Source organism: Capsicum annuum, chromosome 10, assembly GCF_002878395.1.
Source record: "Capsicum annuum cultivar UCD-10X-F1 chromosome 10, UCD10Xv1.1, whole genome shotgun sequence".
In the NCBI taxonomy this organism is placed as follows: domain Eukaryota; kingdom Viridiplantae; phylum Streptophyta; class Magnoliopsida; order Solanales; family Solanaceae; genus Capsicum; species Capsicum annuum.
The window spans coordinates 103,185,849-103,204,612 of record NC_061120.1 but is presented as its reverse complement, the minus strand read 5'-3'; the positions used below and the strand labels follow the sequence as shown (position 1 = coordinate 103,204,612).

The 18,764-nt window shown below is 36.1% G+C and overlaps 1 protein-coding gene across 1 annotated transcript in view; it reads right to left on the bottom strand.

The window, feature by feature from the left end:
• Positions 1 to 1,314: 1,314 nt before the first annotated feature.
• LOC107856625 (pentatricopeptide repeat-containing protein At5g09450, mitochondrial) overlaps positions 1,315 to 18,764 on the bottom strand; it is a 30,859-nt gene continuing 13,409 nt past the window's right edge. The window contains exon 4 of the mRNA XM_047398087.1: positions 1,315 to 1,633. Within this exon, the coding sequence (XP_047254043.1) occupies positions 1,619 to 1,633 (15 nt within the window). The 3' untranslated portion in view covers positions 1,315 to 1,618. The remainder of the gene's footprint in view (positions 1,634 to 18,764) is intronic.

The window sequence follows — 18,764 nt, the reverse complement described above, 5'->3', positions numbered from 1 at the left end:
ATGGAAGTTCACGTGGATTGCATGGTTATCATACCTATTGTTCATAAGTAGGATTTGCAAGTTAACATAGCATAATCTCATAAGACTAGTTCATGAGCAATTGACCAACATTTACAAGGCACATTATCAACATAGAAGTCATTGGAACATAAGGGCATATCATGAATCCTTGACTTAGTCATAATTTAGCTATATTGTATGATTTCTAGTTTCTTAGGCATTTTATGAAACACCTTCCATTCACATATTAGGCATAGGTGAAATCATCAAATTATACATCATGAACAACCAAATTTACCTGTTTCCAACTCATATGATATCATGAATTCATAAAAACATATAAAGATTCCATCTTGGGAATCATCCAACATCAACAACATGATCATCAACTCCCAACAATATAGACATCATACTTTATAATGTAAAAGAGGGTTTTTGAGCTTTATGGATGAAAGGAATCAATAAATCAACACAACGCATACCTTAGTTCTTGATTTTCTGAAGATTGACAGAAAGATTCTTGGATTTGAGCCTTGAATTTGGATTCCCTATTGAAATCCTAGCCTTGTTCTTTAGAGGGTTTTTGAAAAGAGGAGTATATTTTGCTGCAAATAAGCCTTAATCCCGTGTTTGTGATATATATATAGGGGTGGAAGATGACCAAAATACCCCTAGAAAAACAAATAAGGTCAAATCTATCCATAATTGACTGTTTGATAGGCTGAAGTAAATTAATAATAACTTTTTATTTAGATGTCCAAATGGGATTAAACCAATTGCATTGGAAAGAAGACTCAAAAATATTTCCATTCATATATAGCAGCTCTCACAGTTCATTATATGTAGGAAGTTATTATAGTTTGAAGTTGACTGAAATTTTTGACCTGAAATGCACCCGAAATGCGGGAGCATTTCAAGCCAGTGAGTTAGCCACTGAAAAGCGCCCAAAATGCGCCCGGAATGTGTCCAATACGTACTACGGACTTTCCCCATCACAACGCAACTTGAAAATCTTAAAACAGAGGCCGGGAACGTCATCAAATAAATCCCCAAAGTTGGGAGGTCTAAAATGAGAGTAAGTGTTGGACTTGAACACTTAGCAAAAAACAATTTCTAAGTGTTGGAATCTCTCATGGAGCTTTACGAGCTAAATTTGACATGCGATTTTACGGGGTCTTACAGTAACGCCCCAAAATTTGGGTCCCGAGATGTCACACGATGCTTAGGGGCACAAGTGACCCCAAGCTAACCCTCCTACTGGCATAACTCATAAACAACTGGATAAAATGCTTAAATATATATAAAGTTAGCGAAAATATAGAACTTCTCTGAACTTGATCAATATAAACATGAACTTTACATGATTACAATTCTACTTTTACCAAATGAAACTGAATATATCAAATTCTACGGACTGTCTATGAAGCTCTACTGGTACTGACTTTAGATAGCCGGTTCATGACTACCAACTATCTAGGCTCAATACAACTAAAATAAGTAAAATACAATACTTCTCGAACTGTATAACCAACTCAAGCCCTCGAATCAAAAGGACTCGTCACCTGCTGAATGGTAGCGACGGACAGACTGAATGTGGTATCTGCGCTACAACTTGCACCTACATTATAAGACACTGTAGCATATAGAAATATATGGGGGGTCAGTACTTTAAGGAATGTACTGAGTATGTGGGGGTGCAATGCAACGTTATAAATAATATCATAAATGATTATGAAAATCATGTATGCTGACGATAAAAACTTTCTTCGCTTGAATTAACTGAAATATATTCCTTGTAAAACATCAATAATAGTACACACATTATAAATCTCAAAAATCGTTATACTCAACTCAAACTCTTTAAATCATGAGTTAGAGTGACTCGGTAACTCATGAAAACTTGGACTATTATGGACTTGGGAGTTTCCTATAACCGACATAACTACACCATGTGAGCCGCAAGGAGTCCAACGTATTGCCCTCCTAAGGAGAGAATCCCACATTGGCGGGAGCCTTGACTGGGAGTACAACCTCAATTTCACAATCACAATCCCACACTCAGCCTTTGGCCCACAATTATCAACATCAATCCTACGGTGGCACGTAGTTTCAGGGAAATATCAAATTTCCCGCTCGGTGCTAAATACTCCTCCCAAACTCAGCTCAGAACGCGTTAGGAAATCCACCTTAATGAATATCAATTCATGGGTCTATCATGAAAACCAAAACAATAATATATCTCATCAGTAAATCATATACAACTGTGGATTCCTAACTCGACTCAAAATCAAACAATCTTTCTCAACATTAAGATGTATCAATTCATTTAGTCATGGCAACATCAATAACTTTGAGGAAATATCAAGACTCATTATAACAACTCAATCTTATGAATCAATATAATCAATAATCCAATTTGTCACAAGGAAGCTTAAAGCTTGACACATGTCTTGAAAGCACTTGAAATATCAACTCATGGTAGAACATGAAATTCACAATATTAAATATCAAGTCATAATTTAAAAGTTGTAAAATAATCATGTATCAAAAACTTCAAGAAAACATCATAGAACTCATTCTTGACTCTCAAGCTCAAATATCAATATATATATATATATATATATATATATATATATAAAAATTCTCATGGAAAAGCTTAAATCATGACTCTTATCTCAAATCATTCGGAGATCATCAACTCATAATAATAATATTCAACTCATGGCATAAGTTCTCAATTTAAAAATAAAATGATGAAATAGTCATGCGTATCAATCTTGAATAGCTCAAATATCATAAATCATTAATAAAGTAATTTGGGTGTAAACCTACTTTGAAAAATCATGGATTTCAATAGTAGAAATTAAATCTTTGGGCACAAGAACGAAAGAAGTGTTCTTGTTCAAACCCCACATACCTTGGATTATGGATTTAAGATGAACAAGCATGATTGAGAACATGGATTTAAGATGAACAAGCATGATTGAGAACTCTTCTTCACACTTCTGAGCTAAGTTTCTTGATGCCTTTGACTTGAAAATTTTGATTCTTGGACAACTTGGAGAAATATTTGGAAGATTCTTAAATTTCTTGGAGAAGATTTGATTTAGGATTTTAGAAGAAAACCCTAGCTTCTTGATCTTTTCCTTAAAAGAGAATGAGAGATAATGAAGGTTTTCTCCACTACTAGTATATATATAGGCTAAAAATGAGTGGAAAAGATCAAAATACCCTTTTAAAAACGTCCTTGAGTTGCTAGAAAAATATACTTCACGCCATCCGTGATAGGCCATTAGGTCCGTGAAAGGCCGTCACGAATGGTCGTCACAAAAAGGGTTCCAATTATTTATTTTCTGCCCAGGGATGACGACGTCATCAGAAATGTCGTCAAAATGTGACGACGTCGTCAAAAATGGCGTCAGAAACGTGACAGCCCGTTAGAACCGTCGTCACCGTTTTCCAGGTTGACATGCTGGAGTAAAATGGGCATAACTTTTTGCTCCGATATCGGATTTTGGCGAAATTGATATCGTTCAAAAGATAATTCAATTATATATCTGTTGATAGGTTATGAGCTCAAAAATTCCAAGTATAATGAGAGATATGCTAGTTTGAATTTGACTATACCAATATCCTTCCCAAGAACTCAATCGTTAAGGACTGTTTTCATTCGCCCAATCGTTAGGACATCATTAAGGACTTAATACACACCATCCTTGATTAGAAAACAACCAAAGCACTATAATTTATTTCTCAAGAGCTTGATTCATGGTTGCACTATTGGTTAGAGTCTCGGGGAATTACAAAATGGCTCTAACTTCCTCACCGGGTATCCAATTCGGGTGAATCTTATGTCGATGGAAAGCTTATCCAATTCTCCACATGATCGAGAGTAGAATTTAGGGAAATACAACATGAGATAAATAACAATCAATTTGGAAGTCATCCATATTCACTCAAAAGATGAATTTAGGCTTAAGAAACGATCGGGGTAACAATATCTCCCCCTTGGAAACATTCGTCCTCGAATGTTGCTTTTTGGCCAAGAATATAGAGAAAACTAAAGACACACAACTGAAACAACTTGCAAATCTAAATCTATATCTTTCTAAACTTTGAAGTACTTCGTTGAATGTATAAACTCATGATGAGAATAGCAATACAGCTGGATCCGAGACAGGAAAAAAATAGATAGAGGACAACTGTAATTCTCGACTAAATCTGAGCTAATTTGCCTTCTTCCTATATTAAAGAGCGGGCTCATACTAAGAGTTTAGAATTCACTTGATGTGATAAGGGTGCAATCGTACTCATAGATGGCGAAGAGATAATTTATGCAAGCATAGGTCATTGGAAACAAGGATAAGACTACAGAATGTGTATTACACTGTCTGGACTAGAATACTTGGAAAACAAAGATTGTTAAATGAATGCTTACAGACTGAATCACAGTTATATATTCGAATCTAAAAATGATGCCTGATACACATACTGAACTGAATTCGTAGATTTTTGGGTATGAGCAACTACTTACCGGATTGCCCATACTTACGAAACTTCGAGTGGTAAAACCAAACTAGTTCGAAAAAAAATAAAAGGCCATAGAAATCTATCTGCCAAATTTTAAAAACTGGGTTGCTAGCTATGCAAACTGAATCATACTAGATACTCATACTTAAGTAGAGGATTTCTTCAACACCCTCCCAAGGAATTCTAATGGTTTGAAGGAGCAAAGAACTTTAGGCAAGATCTAAACAAGACATCTGAATCAGAGATCATAAAATTACCATAATCCCATAACTTGAAACCTAAACCTATGAATCATAAGTCAGGATAAAAGTACTAAGCTTCAAGCAAGGCAACTCCTTACTCTCAACTCAACCACACTTCTCAAACACTCTCTCGACTATAATATACCCGTCTGATACTATATTTGATCGATTCGAATTACAATCTTCACATGACACTGATACTTCCATCTACTCATATCCCCTTGAACCAAACCCCCTCATCATTTTCATGCGTAACCTAGAACCATAAGATTCGCCACATAACCCCATTCTGAATCATCAACTCCCACACAATGATATCCTTACAACCTCTCACTTCAAGAGTAATTCTCGTTACCATTTTGACAACTCCAATCCACCTAGCACTAGCCATTTACTAATGTCCAAGGCACCCATCCACATGCACACAAATACGACATTCAAGCCTATCTTCATAACCACATGCGCATTCCTAATCAAACACTTATAAAGCCTTTTCTTCACACCCTACATACCTCTAATCAAGAAAATTTCCACGCACTCACCTCAAGCACACCTGACATACTCCTTGCTAATCGAGTCCTACACAAATGCTTCACTCTAATATTCCTTCCAACTCATGGAATTACAACTCATGGGATTACACAAAATGAACACACCACAATCTTCCCAATCACAATACATTAAACTTCAACTAACCATAACATGTATCAAAGACTTAGCCTCAATCTTACTTCACATTACCGCCAAGCCAAAGTAGGCATGGCACCCTCTATCGTTGATAAGGAAATATCTCCTCTCCCGACTAAACAACTATTCACCACCATTATCTTGGGTAAGGAAAGATAATTAAAAGATTAGAGCATGAGGATCTGACACATGAATAGATACTATAAATAACTTGACACCCAGCTGAGGCTCGAGGAATAGAGGATTTAACATCATAAACCATCAAAGAAATACGGTCAGGGGACATGCATGATATGAATTTGAATTCCTTTCTTACTGATCATTAAAAGTAGCGCTTGAACATTGGAACTGAATATATCACAAAGCTTGAGTACATAAGTCATGTGTTGCATGACCTAAATTGGGAATTCGTAACTATGAATTGTGATTCCAACCGGTGAAAGGTCTGAGACTCTGCATTTCGGTAACTAACAGGATTTTTTATGGCATGCCTGGACATGAATCATGATCATGGAATCAAAACGCAAAGCATGAATAAATACAGGAATGACTGAAAATACTAAAATAAAAATGGGTCGAGCAGTATCCCTTCTTACAGTTGTTGCACAACTTATTGTCATACCCACTAGAACCTAACAAACTAACCTACCACTTGTTCTACTATCTCCCCCTTAGACTAAATCCATCACACTTCTTGACTCAATTATTAGGAACATCGTCCATTGCCTAACTAGTCTTCCTCCACCTAGCAACTCCACGACACTTACTAATTACACCACATACAATGACCCTAGAAAAAAAAAAAACAACCCCACAAAACCTTGGGCAAGATTTCTCACCAAGAACACAAAATCAAACTTAATTACAAGTTGATCAGACTCAAGCTCTCGCATACACTGTCCAAGCCCATTAGATCACTTCCCTGTAACTAGCACCATTAACCAAGAAATCATCACATCCACCTTCATAGCCACCAATCATCCAAGCTTAATGCCTAGCGCTCAGCATAACTTACAACTCCACCTCACACACACAATTCTCACTTAGAAACTATAAAACAAAACGTCAATAAACACTAGTCCACTTAAACCCCCTAATAACAATAATTGGTCATAATAATATGGCCTCTCTCATTTATAATCCATCAACACGCCCTTCTTCTACCCATCATTACTATCTATCCTTCATACACAACTTAACTTAATTCATAACTCTCTAAGCCTCAACTTAACTTTCCCTTGCAATCTCAGGAGCATCTAAGTTAACAGCACTCATTCACTAAGTATCATCATCCATAACTTATACTTATCTTGTGCAACACACCGTCAACAACTCTTTTCATACCTTAAGCAAACCATTATTTACCTCCACCAATAACTTATTCTGTTTCTTCCATGAGCTGACACACAAGAACAATATCACTTTATCACTAACTCGATCACATGCAAAAGGCTCAGCTATATATACTTTCAATAAATCACACTTTCCCCCCTTTCTTTCCACAACACCTCTAAACCAGTTCTAACCAGCACGAGGAAACAAGATACACAAGGAGTCGCTAGTGAATCAAAATAAGCCTCACCCGGCTTCACTAGTCTTTGATTTGCATTTTGAAAAAGAATTTGAGATGGATAACAAAGCAATTATGCTAGTGAATCGAAAGAGCCCCATACGACTTCACTAGACTTTCAGTACCAACATCATGAAGATAACAAGGTTACCAGAGATAGAAACTCGCCATACAATATTTGATAATCTAAGAATACACAGCTTACTCTATCTTAACTGAAAGAATCATAAGGGAGAGGGCATAACATTGAACTTAGGAAACTTATAACACGTTGGTAAGCTCTTCTCAGGCCGTTTTGTGAGACTTCTAAAATTTCTCTCTTGTAAGTCTGAAAGCATTATCAGAGGGAGAAAATTGGAACTCGCTAATCATGTTACCTTAGGAACAGTACATAGATAAGGAAGTATAGATTATTAATATGGATTCTGAGAAGGAAATCTGGAAGCGCAACTGGCTTGGGCTTATTGCACAATTTATAAGCAAAGCATGATAAGGCACTAATAGGGTACTTTCTAGATCATTTACAACTTCATAACTATCTGTGGGGACTGTTTAAGAAACTACTATCTAAACAGAATTGAGTTTGACTGTCTCTAATACCTTAAAAATAAGGCGAGGATACCCCAAATAGGGTAAGATGAGAATCTGTATAAGTTTCTCAACGAATCTTTCTATAGCACAATCTAAGACTTGAAAGAATGGAGACCTTTCCTAAATGTCTTGTAAGAATCTTCTATAGCACGATCTAAGACTTGAGTATATTGACTCATAAGAATCTTCTTGAGTTGCTCAAAAAATATACTTCACACCATCCGTGATAGGTCATCAGGTCCGTGATAGGCCGTCACGAATGGTCGTCACAAAAAGGGTTCCAATTCTTTATTTTCTGCCCAGGGATGACGACGTCGTCAGAAATGTCATCAGAATGTGACGACGTCGTCAAAAATGGCGTCAGAAACGTGACAGTCCGTCAAAACCATCGTCACCGTTTTTCAGCTTGACATCCTGGAGCAAAATAGGTATAACTCTTTGCTCCGATATCGAATTTTGGCGAAATTGGTATCGTTGGAAAGATAATTCAATTATCTATCTGGTGATTGGTCATTAGATCAAAAATTCCAAGTAAAATGAGAGATATGCTTGTTTGAAGTTGACTATACCAATATCCTTCCCAAGAACTCAATAGGTAAGGAATGTTTACATTCGCCCAATCGTTAGGACATCTTTAAGGCATTAATACACACCATCCTTCATTAAAAAACAACCAAAGCACTATAATTTATTTCTCAAGAGCTTGATTCATTGTTGCACTTTTGGTTAGAGTCTCGGGGAATTACAAAATGGCTCTAACTTCCTCACCAGGTGTCCGATTCGGGTGAATCTTATGTAGATGGAAAGCTTATCCAATTCTCCACATGATCGAGAGTAGAATTTAGGGAAATACAACATGAGATAAATAAAAATAAATTTGGAAGTCGTCCATATTCACTCAAAAGATGAATTTAGGCTTAAGAAACGATCGGGGTATTACAAGTACCAAACGAATGGTACTCAATAGGATACTGTCAACTGAGCTCCAAAGATTAAGCAGCATATAAACAGAATGGAAACTACACCCAAGAGTCAAGAAATCATATGACTTGTCAATGAGATAATAAGGAACAACTATCATGTTCATGTCCAAAAGTCTTAACATACTGAAACAAAGGAAGTATTAGGGTGAACAATCATATTCTAGTTACATTCAATATACGTCAATGTTATATCATATATCCCATGTCAATATACGAAAAAAGAACAAAAGAAAGATATGTAGTAATATACAAGGCAAAGAAACGACTATACAATATGAACAATGAAGTAAGGGATATACGATAGCACCATAGCTTCATATAGCTAGATATATATAGGTACATATACATATAAACATGAGGTTATCTCAAAGCATAACCTATATCATCCTATTCTCATTTTAAGACTTCATTACAGGACTATAAGTATTTAAATACTATCATTTTCATGGTTTCTAATCCACATGGCTAGACATGAAATAATCATGCATAATAATGCAATCATAAGATAAGAGAGGCCGAAGACATACCTCAAATCCCGATACTGGATCAATGACCAATCTATCATAAGCTAGCCATAATAATAATCATAACAATATTAATAACAGCATAAATAGCTGGCTACTCCAAAAAAACAAATACCTCGTCGAGCGTATACGTACCCCCACCGCCCTAGGCTGGGAATGTTCAATCAACATACACTAATATATGGCATATTCTTCACCCATATTTATGCAATCGTCCCATACCAACTTATAAACATTGGTGCATACTAGTGATAGGTGATGCACATGTAGTAATGGATGCAAGGTACACAGTCACTATCATCAATCTCGTCATAAGTGTCATCATCATGACCATCATTATCGTGATCAACCTCTGGCCTTATCGGGCATCAATATATCATCAAAGTATCCTCCGGCCTTGCCGGACATCAATATATTATCAAAGTATCCTCCGGCCTTGCCAAGCATCAATGCATAAATATAGGTGCACAGCCTCAAGCCAGTATACTCGCAACCATAACCATAACATCGCAAAGATAACTATCTTATCATTATATTCTATCTACTTATTATTAACTAGCCAAGACTCATAATTATACTGCTAGTTTACGAGTCATCACATAATTGTTAGTTATCAATCTAACCGATTCTTCACATAATCATTAATCATGGAATAGCAACTAACCATTAATCAATAATTATCCAAACCTAACATCTAGTCAAGGTTCACCATTAAACCATAACCATCATCTATTCACTATTTATCATTTATCAAGTAAACATCTTTTATTAACTAACACCAATCAATATCTAATAATCATTTACCAACTAATCCTCATCATTATCTAGTCCTCGTTATCAGTTAGTCAGCATCAATAACTAGGCATCATTATCACTACCATACTTTATCACCTAGCAATGTTAACCACGTTACTCAATAACTAATCGACATTATAACTTGTTATTAATAGTCATATATCATTACCATCGATAAACCCATCTTCATAGCCACGTATCAACCTTACTCATTAGCTACCATATTACTAAGCAAGGCTCATTAACAACATATTGAGAATTCTAAGCATTATGTACTAGAGTCACCTAATAGACAACTAGTTATCATGTAGCTTATACCATAATATTAGGAAGAACAGTCATAAGATCACATTTTAGCTAGAATCGCATCAATAACTGATACAATAACCATGAATGTATTGAATCTATGTATGCCATCACCGGTATTCAATCAGTGAAATCATAAGCATCATACCACACTTTCTTCTATCCCATATCGGAGAGATGTGTATACGCACACACAAATACATAAATATATATATATATATATATATATATTTATGAACTGTAACTGTATCCTCTACAAGGATAAGTATTTCTTGAATGTCCAATCGATATCATCTATCGACCCTCATCCGAATAATGTCCAAAAAAATTACAATATTATCATCACTGCTTTCGGCCCATATACATATCCAGAACTTATCTCAATAATCATATTTATATGTTATAACATATCTCTAATCATCTCACATCTAGGAGGCATCTCACATAAATGAGGTATAATATCAATAAACATATAATTATCTAGCATATATGGTCCCATTATCATATCATTTCTATGAGCAACAACATAGTTATAACTCATAAGTCACAATACGAGGAACGTCATTATAGTATACCAAGTCACGAAGTAACCTTATACAAAGGTTTTCTAGTCTCAACTATGTCTGACATCAGCAGCTAATTCCACAATGACTAACACAAGCCTAGGCCTAAGTGGGATGGATAATCTCGCTTCTAAACCTCAATTTCCTTAATTAGGTACACTATGCCCCAAACTAGGCTAAGATATCTAGTCCAACTTCTAGATGCCAAGTAAGGCACATACAATACTAAGTAACTTCAACTAGAAGTAAGGGCACATAACTCAATTTCACCCAAATTATGATTCCGAGAATACCACACTAGCCCAATAAGATCAAATATACTAATCATGCTTCCAATACTAAAACCACATCCACAATCTAGCAATGTATCAAATCTATGCTACAATTCAATCTAAACTAGGGATAAGGCAATAGGAATCTACAAAGTTATAAACATACTATATTATGGGCCCAAGACCCTTAACTAATTTCCCATGACACAAATAATCAAGCCTAATCTATCTTACTCAGAATCAATCTTAACATTCATATCCACACACAATATATATCACACATAATCTATGAAGAAAAGTGGATAGGATCCTACCTTAAGGACAAATTGTTAAATCATCCTTCAAGCACCACATACTTGTCTTCACTTCACAATCCTTAAAATGCCATCACACTATCAAAACTATAATCTACATATAAATATGAGTCTAATGATACCCATATTGCACTATTGTGCTTCGGGTCCAAAAACCCCAATGGGTCCCACATATGGAAAATGAGTTTTCGAGACCAACCCAATGTTCACATATGAATAAGGAATTATAACACTTAAAGAATGGATGAAAACTAAGCATACTTTAGGCTAAAATCAAGCCCTAAGATAAATTGAGGTTTTGGGTCCAAACTAAGAAATTCAAGCATGAATTCAAGAAATTCTTTCCTTAATCTTAAAGATAATCGTGATACAATTTTGAGTTATTACACTCATTATGGGGTTTCTAGGTCTAAATGCTGAAAGGGAAATGCCCCAAGTGCATCTTGGGGCCTTTAATATAGCCCCTACAGCTAAATAGTTGCTGTTATCGCGGTCCTATGGGCCACGATTGTGGTCTCACGATCACACACTCTTGGTCGCAATCGCGGTTACAACAGATGACACCAAACTAAAAAATAAGTTTTTGACCCTCGAAACTCATCTGAAATCCAAATAACATGATCAAATAGTGAATTTTAAGTGTAAACCATATTTTAAATCCATTAAAATCATCAAAACTTTCATCAGAGATTGTTTATCCAAAAATTAGGTTTCATCACTTTTTATAAAATTCGTTCAATAGCCCAAAATAAGTTCAGGAACCTTAGGACCTGAAACAAGGGTCTCCTTATCCTAAAATAAACATTCTAGATGCAATGACAAAGTTGGATTTTTAATCCGAGATCATTTTAACCAAATATGGATCTTACACCCATTCTTTCCACTTATCAACTTTCCGATCAATAGGTCGAAATAATCTCAGGTGTATTGGGACCCAAAAAAAGGTATACCTAGACATAAATCAATATTTTGGATCTATTGGCAAAGTCAAAATTTGTATCCGAGATCATTTCACTAAAGTGTTTTCCCGGTGTCTATTTGGAACCAGTGAAGACTTTAAAATAGGAAATTGTCTCTAAAAACCAAACAAACTGCCAGGTAACTGAACAGTCAGTCCTAGCAAGTCATAAAAGACTTGGGGAAGCTATGGATAATCCTAAACAGTGAAGATAAGCATAAATATGAAAAATGACCTGAAGAGTCATTACATCATGTTAGGGGTGTAGATTTTGTTTCCTCAATGTTCATCCGTCACAGATTTGAAGGGTTGTTGGTGCATGTGCTGACCTGTTTAGAGGGTTATCCTTTGGTTATGTTGTGTATTCCTTTAATTATGAATGTCGATCTTCTAGTGGCACCTACTTCTATTTTGGGTACTCCTCATACCTTGAGTACTATTCCTCCATCAACATTGATATCTGAGTATGTTGCTTAGAGATCAGGAGTTCAACCTTAATCTATTTTACCTCCCCTATGGGATCTCTGCCCGCCAGATTCACTATGTCTTGTCTTGCTATGGGTACAGTTAGGTCTTCTGAAGATTAGAAGAGGTTTAAGAGATTTACTCATTTGGGTCCTCCTAGATTCTGTGGTGCGATGGCCAAGGATGCCTATGAGTTCCTAATTTATTATCGATAAAAGTTACATAATTTGGGTTTACTTAAGTTGAATGGGGTTGCCTATACTACTTATCAATTGAGAGATGTAACTAGAGATTGGTGGAGGTTGCTTATTGGTTGTAGACCTCTTGATTCTCCTAAGATGACTTGGGATCAGTTTTTTGATGCCTTTTTTGAAGAGGTTTGTTCCCTGCAGCCTAATAGATCGAATGAGAGAAAAGTTTGATCACCTGGAGTAGGGCTCCATGACTGTCGTAGAGTATGAGGTACACTTCCATGCCATGTCTAGATATTCTTATACCACTATTTCCACCAAGTTTGAGAAGATTCGAAAGATCATGAATGGTTTGGATGTCTCTTTATAGTTGGCTATATCTTAGATGGTTGTATTTAAAGCGTCTTTTTAGAGTATAATGGATCATGCTAAGATAATGAAAGGTATTCTGCGAGCATCTTAGGAAGATGCCATAAAAGTACACCATTTTGTTAAGTTTAGAGGTCAGGATTCTTGAGGCAGAGATTTCAAAGGTTCTCATGGGTATCATGGTAGACCGATGCAGGAACCTTGTAGAGTTATTATAGTTGGTCTTCTAATCCAGCAATTTAGGGAGGTCGTTGGGGTCTAGTGGTACCTTTATTGATTGTGTTGAGTTATAGAGGTTGCTTTGTGTTTAAGGAGATTGTCCATTTGGCCAAGGATTGCACTGTCGTATAATGAGAGATACTTCTATTTTAGTTGTGTGAGGTGGAGTTCTACCAGAGGAGTGAGGGGTAGAGATAGTTGAGCTCAGGGTGGTGGTCTTAGGGCCACTCAACCAGTTAGTGGTCGTGGATAGTGCTATGTTATACCTGTCATACCAGAGATAAAGGATTTTGATGTTGTGATCATAGGTATTGTCCCCATTTGTTTCAGATCTACATCTGTGTTATTTGATCCCGGATCAACCTTTTCCTATGGGTCTGCATATTTTTCTTTGGGTTTTAACCCCATTAGTGAGCCTCTTTCCATGTCATATGTGTATCTACCACAGTAGGAGATATTTTAGTGGTGGATCGGGTGCACCAATCTTGTGTTGTGACTTTCTCAGGATGTAAGACTTGGTTAAATTTTCTTTGTTAGATATGGTTGATTTCAATATTATTTTGGATATGTATTGGTTAGATCTTTATCATGTTGTGCTAGATTAATTTGCTAAGAACGTAACCTTATCTTACATGGGTGTGCCGGGGATAGCTTGGAAGGGTGCGTGACATTCAGGTCCTAAGAGGATCATATATTATATTAGGCTCGTAGATTGGTTAAGAGGGGATGTTTGTCTTGGTGCTTGACATTCAGGTCCTAAGAGGATCATATCTTATGTTAGGCTCATAGATTGGTTAAGAGGGGATTTTTGTCTTACTTAGCTCATATTCATGATACTAGTGTTGTTTCACCTCTATCTTTGGATTTTGTTTGTGTTGTTCATGAGTCCATGGATGTATTCCCTACGAATTTGCCTGGTATGCCTTCGGATCATGATATTGATTTTTCTATTGATTTGAGCCGGGCATGAAGCCCATTTTTATTCCTCTTTAAAGAATGGCCCCAGCCGAGTTAAGGGAATTAAAGGATCAATTGTAGGAGTTGTAAGATACGGTATTTATCTGACCTAGTTTATCACCTTGGGGTGTGCCTATCCTATTTGTGAAGTAGAGGGATGGGTATATGCTATGTGTATTGATTATCGACAATTGAATAAGGTGACGATTAAGAATAAGTATCCTCTTCCTTGTATTGATGATTTATTTGATCAGCTTCAGGGTGCTTAGGTGTTTTTGAAGATTAATTTTAGATCCGGCTATCATCAGTTAAGGATTAGAGCTTTGGATATTTTGAAGATAGCTTTTCAGATTCGATATAGTCATTATGAGTTCTTGGTCATGTCTTTTGGGTTGACCGATACCCAAGCCATAGTCATGGAGTTCATGAATCGAGTATTTTGACTGTATCTCAACTTTTTTATTTTGTATTTGTAGATGATATATTTTTTATTCCAAGAGTGAGATGAGCATGCGAAGCATTTGCGGATTGTGCTTTAGAGATTAAGGGTTGAGAAGTTATATGCTAAGTTATCTAAGTGTGAGTTTTTGTTGGAGTCTATTCTTTCTTGGGTCATGTGGTCACTTAAGAAAGTATTATGGTTGATTCGACCAAAGTTCCAGTTGCCTGTGATTGGGATAGACCTATTTCACCTACCAAGTTTCAGAGTTTCATCATCTTGGCTGATTATTATAGGCATTATGTTAAGGGTTTCTCATACATTTCAGTTCCGTTGGCCAAGTTGACTTAGAAAAAGATTTCTTTGCAATGGTCCAATACTTGTAAGGAGAGCTTCCAAAAACTCAAGGATTGGTTGACTTCAACTCCTATCTTGACTTTGCCCAATGAGGGCATGAGTTTTACCATTTTTTTATGCTTCAGGTATTGGGTTAGCAGTTTTGTTGATGCATGTAATACCCCGAGAAATTTTTCGTCGAAATTTTGTGCTTAAACGTGTTGGGTTCTATCTTCTAAAATGTATTATAAATTTTATGTGCGGAATGTCTTAGATTATGACCACCATTGCGTAGAGTATAGAACAAGCTTTCCAACGATATGTGGATCATCATAAACGAACACCCGAGCAATGAGTTATGAACATTCTGATCGAACCGTAAATAGTAGTGAACAGTAAAACGTGCAGGAAAAAGTACTGAGGCCTGGCGTATTTTTGCTCCAACTTTAAACGATCATAACTCCTTGTACATAATGATCTGGGTGATCTACTATATCAACGGAAAGCTTTGTGAATCCTCTTTCTAATGAAATTGGTTTCATCCAATTTGTCTATCGAAGCAAAAAGTTATGGTCGATCTACTTCAGCCTATCAAAAGCGAATTTTTGGATCAACTTCAAACGATCATAACTCCTCGTACACAATGATCTGGGTGAGATACTATATATCAACGGAAAGATATGAGAGTCCTCTTTCTAATGAAATCGGTTTCATCCAATTTAGATATTGGAGTAAAACGTTATGGTTGATCTACTTTAAACTATCAAAACAGTCCACTAAAGGACAGATTCGAGAATTATTTCATTTTTAGGGGCGTTTTAGTCATTCCCCCTCACCCAAAATCCGTTCAAACCTTATATTAAAGCCTATTATAAGCATTATATGTTATATTTCATCAAATTCCCTCAAAAAAAAAAACTAAGCTCCTACATCCAACTTCAAGAACCTCCAAAGTTCACCATTAATTCTGTAAATTTATTCAAGATTCCAAGTTCCTAGTTCAAGAACTCCAAGAACCATCATTCGAAGGCACGATTAACATCTCAAAAACGAGTATCGATCTAAAGTTCATCATTCAAGGTATGTGGGGTATTTCAACAAGAACTCTCTTTCGTTCTTGTGCCCAAAAGTAATTTTCTTTACAAAGGCATGATTTTTATTTAATTTTTACGAATTTGAAGCTTGAACCCATATCTTATGATGATTATTATAAAATCTTGATGTTTATGTTTTTGAAAGATGAATTTACATGTGTGAAGATATAAAGCATGAATCTTGAACGATATTTATCATGATTTTGATATTTGGGTCGTGAATTCCCATTGAAAATTGTGTTTTTTTTAGAAATTTTGTGTTATAAGCACGTTGATGTTGAATATTTGAGATATTTTGAATGATTTGACGTTTTGGTCTTAATGGAGTTGTTTTGAACTCGAGTGTGAAAGAAATCCGCAACGTGGTTGATTTTGATAGATGGGAAGCATGATGGCTCCCGATGTATATTTATATATTACTGAAATTGTTTTGTTGTGGATTGTCTTTGAAATGATCTGAGCTAAGTCCGAGAGAAATCTTTAGCATCGAGTGGGAGATATAAAGCGACCTTACTTCCCTAGAATTATGTACCCCCGTAGGAGTGAGCCTGAGGCTGATTTATATAGTGATCACTAGTTTGTGTGAATTTGATATCGATAGTCCTACTCCGATGGCACGGATAGGACAGCTCTCCCCAACGTGGATTGTACGTTGGACTTTATGTAGCTCACATGGTTTATGTCGGTTATAGGATCTCCCAGTGTGTGTGTGTTTCCTTGTGTCTATGGTGAATGGTGAAGTGATTTGAAAGTGGAATTGTGAAAGTTATTCGTTCAAAAGATTTAAATGATATTTACATTATGAGAATTGATATTCTTAATAAACTGAAAGTAATTGACAAATTATATGATGACTTACATGTGTTATTGTACTTATTTCATCCTCTCACGATTATGAAGATTTTCTTCGGGCTATGTGAGTCTTTCATACATCCTGTATATTTCTTATAAATATTTATGATGATGATGTTTATACAACTGCATACACCCCCATATACTCTGTTCCTTTCCATGGTACTGACCCACATCTTCGGATATGGGCTTCATTTTCTCGGAATGTAGGTTCAGGTGCTCAGTTCCAGGTTCGATAGTGATTCTTCGGGCACGCTGTTCTACATCCTCTGTTGTGGTGAGTCCTCATGTTCCGAGGACGTGATGTCTGATGTTGGTTTCACAGAATTGTTTACATTTGATAACTGAGTATGAGTCAGTTGGGGCATGTTTCAATGGCTCGCTGGTTTTATTAATTTTCTTAAAGGCTTGTCAGACTAGTATAGATGTTGGGAGTTGACTAATAAGTCGTATTTTGTTATCTTTCTGAAATTATTTTATTCTTGGATGATGATTACTCTGTTGATATTTGAGGGTTATTTATGGAAACCCCGTTGATTCGTGTTGAACTGAATGAAAATGACTCAAAGGGTTAGCTTGGGGCTACTCGTAGCCTCAAGCACCGTGTGACGCTCCGAAACCCATTTTCAGGGCGTTATAGGACCCTAACCCCAAGCCAATTCATTTGGCGAGGCACTTCGACCTCATGAGATCTCATTATGCAAGGGACTTTAACCACAAGCGATTCCATTAGGTAAGAGAGTTTGACCTCAATCCATCACGACTCTCATTAGTCGACATTGGGACTCTTAACTCTCTGTCCATGCATCCAAATACATTCAATTCTACACATAAGAACTTTAACCTATTTAGCCAATTCAACACCATTGTGACCACATGGTCTTCATGCGATCCTTCATTACTCAACCAATTTAATAGACTAATGCCTTGATTTTCATCTCATCATACAATTCAAACTATAGTCCTCAAGACCCTTACAAGCCATTCACACTTTATTAGCAATTCTATACCACAATTAAGTTCAACACGCAATTCAAGTTCATTTTCATGTTAGGGACTTTAACCTCCTTCTCATTCATTAAGCCATCAAGGTCATCAATTACACAATGCATAGCTCATTTTACCTTCACAATATCATTTATCAAGCATTCTTACATATTGGCTATTGCCCTAGTTCAAAGCATCATCTTTATGTAACTAGACATCTCACTTAGATATTTTCATAAACACCTTGTGTACATGACTTTACCAAGGCCAATTTCATGGTAGAAACCATCAAGACTAGGGTTACTCAAGACCCACATGTTAGACCACATATAACAAGCATTCACGACTGCAAACTACCATCAATAAACATAAGTCTAAGCAAGAATCATCATTATTCATCTTTAGACAACAAAACCCTTTTCATTTGATTTCAAAACCACCATGTACATTTACTAATCCAAGTGTAAAATAAATGGGTTTAGGGTTATTTAGTAAAGGTAAGAGGTACATGCCTTAAACA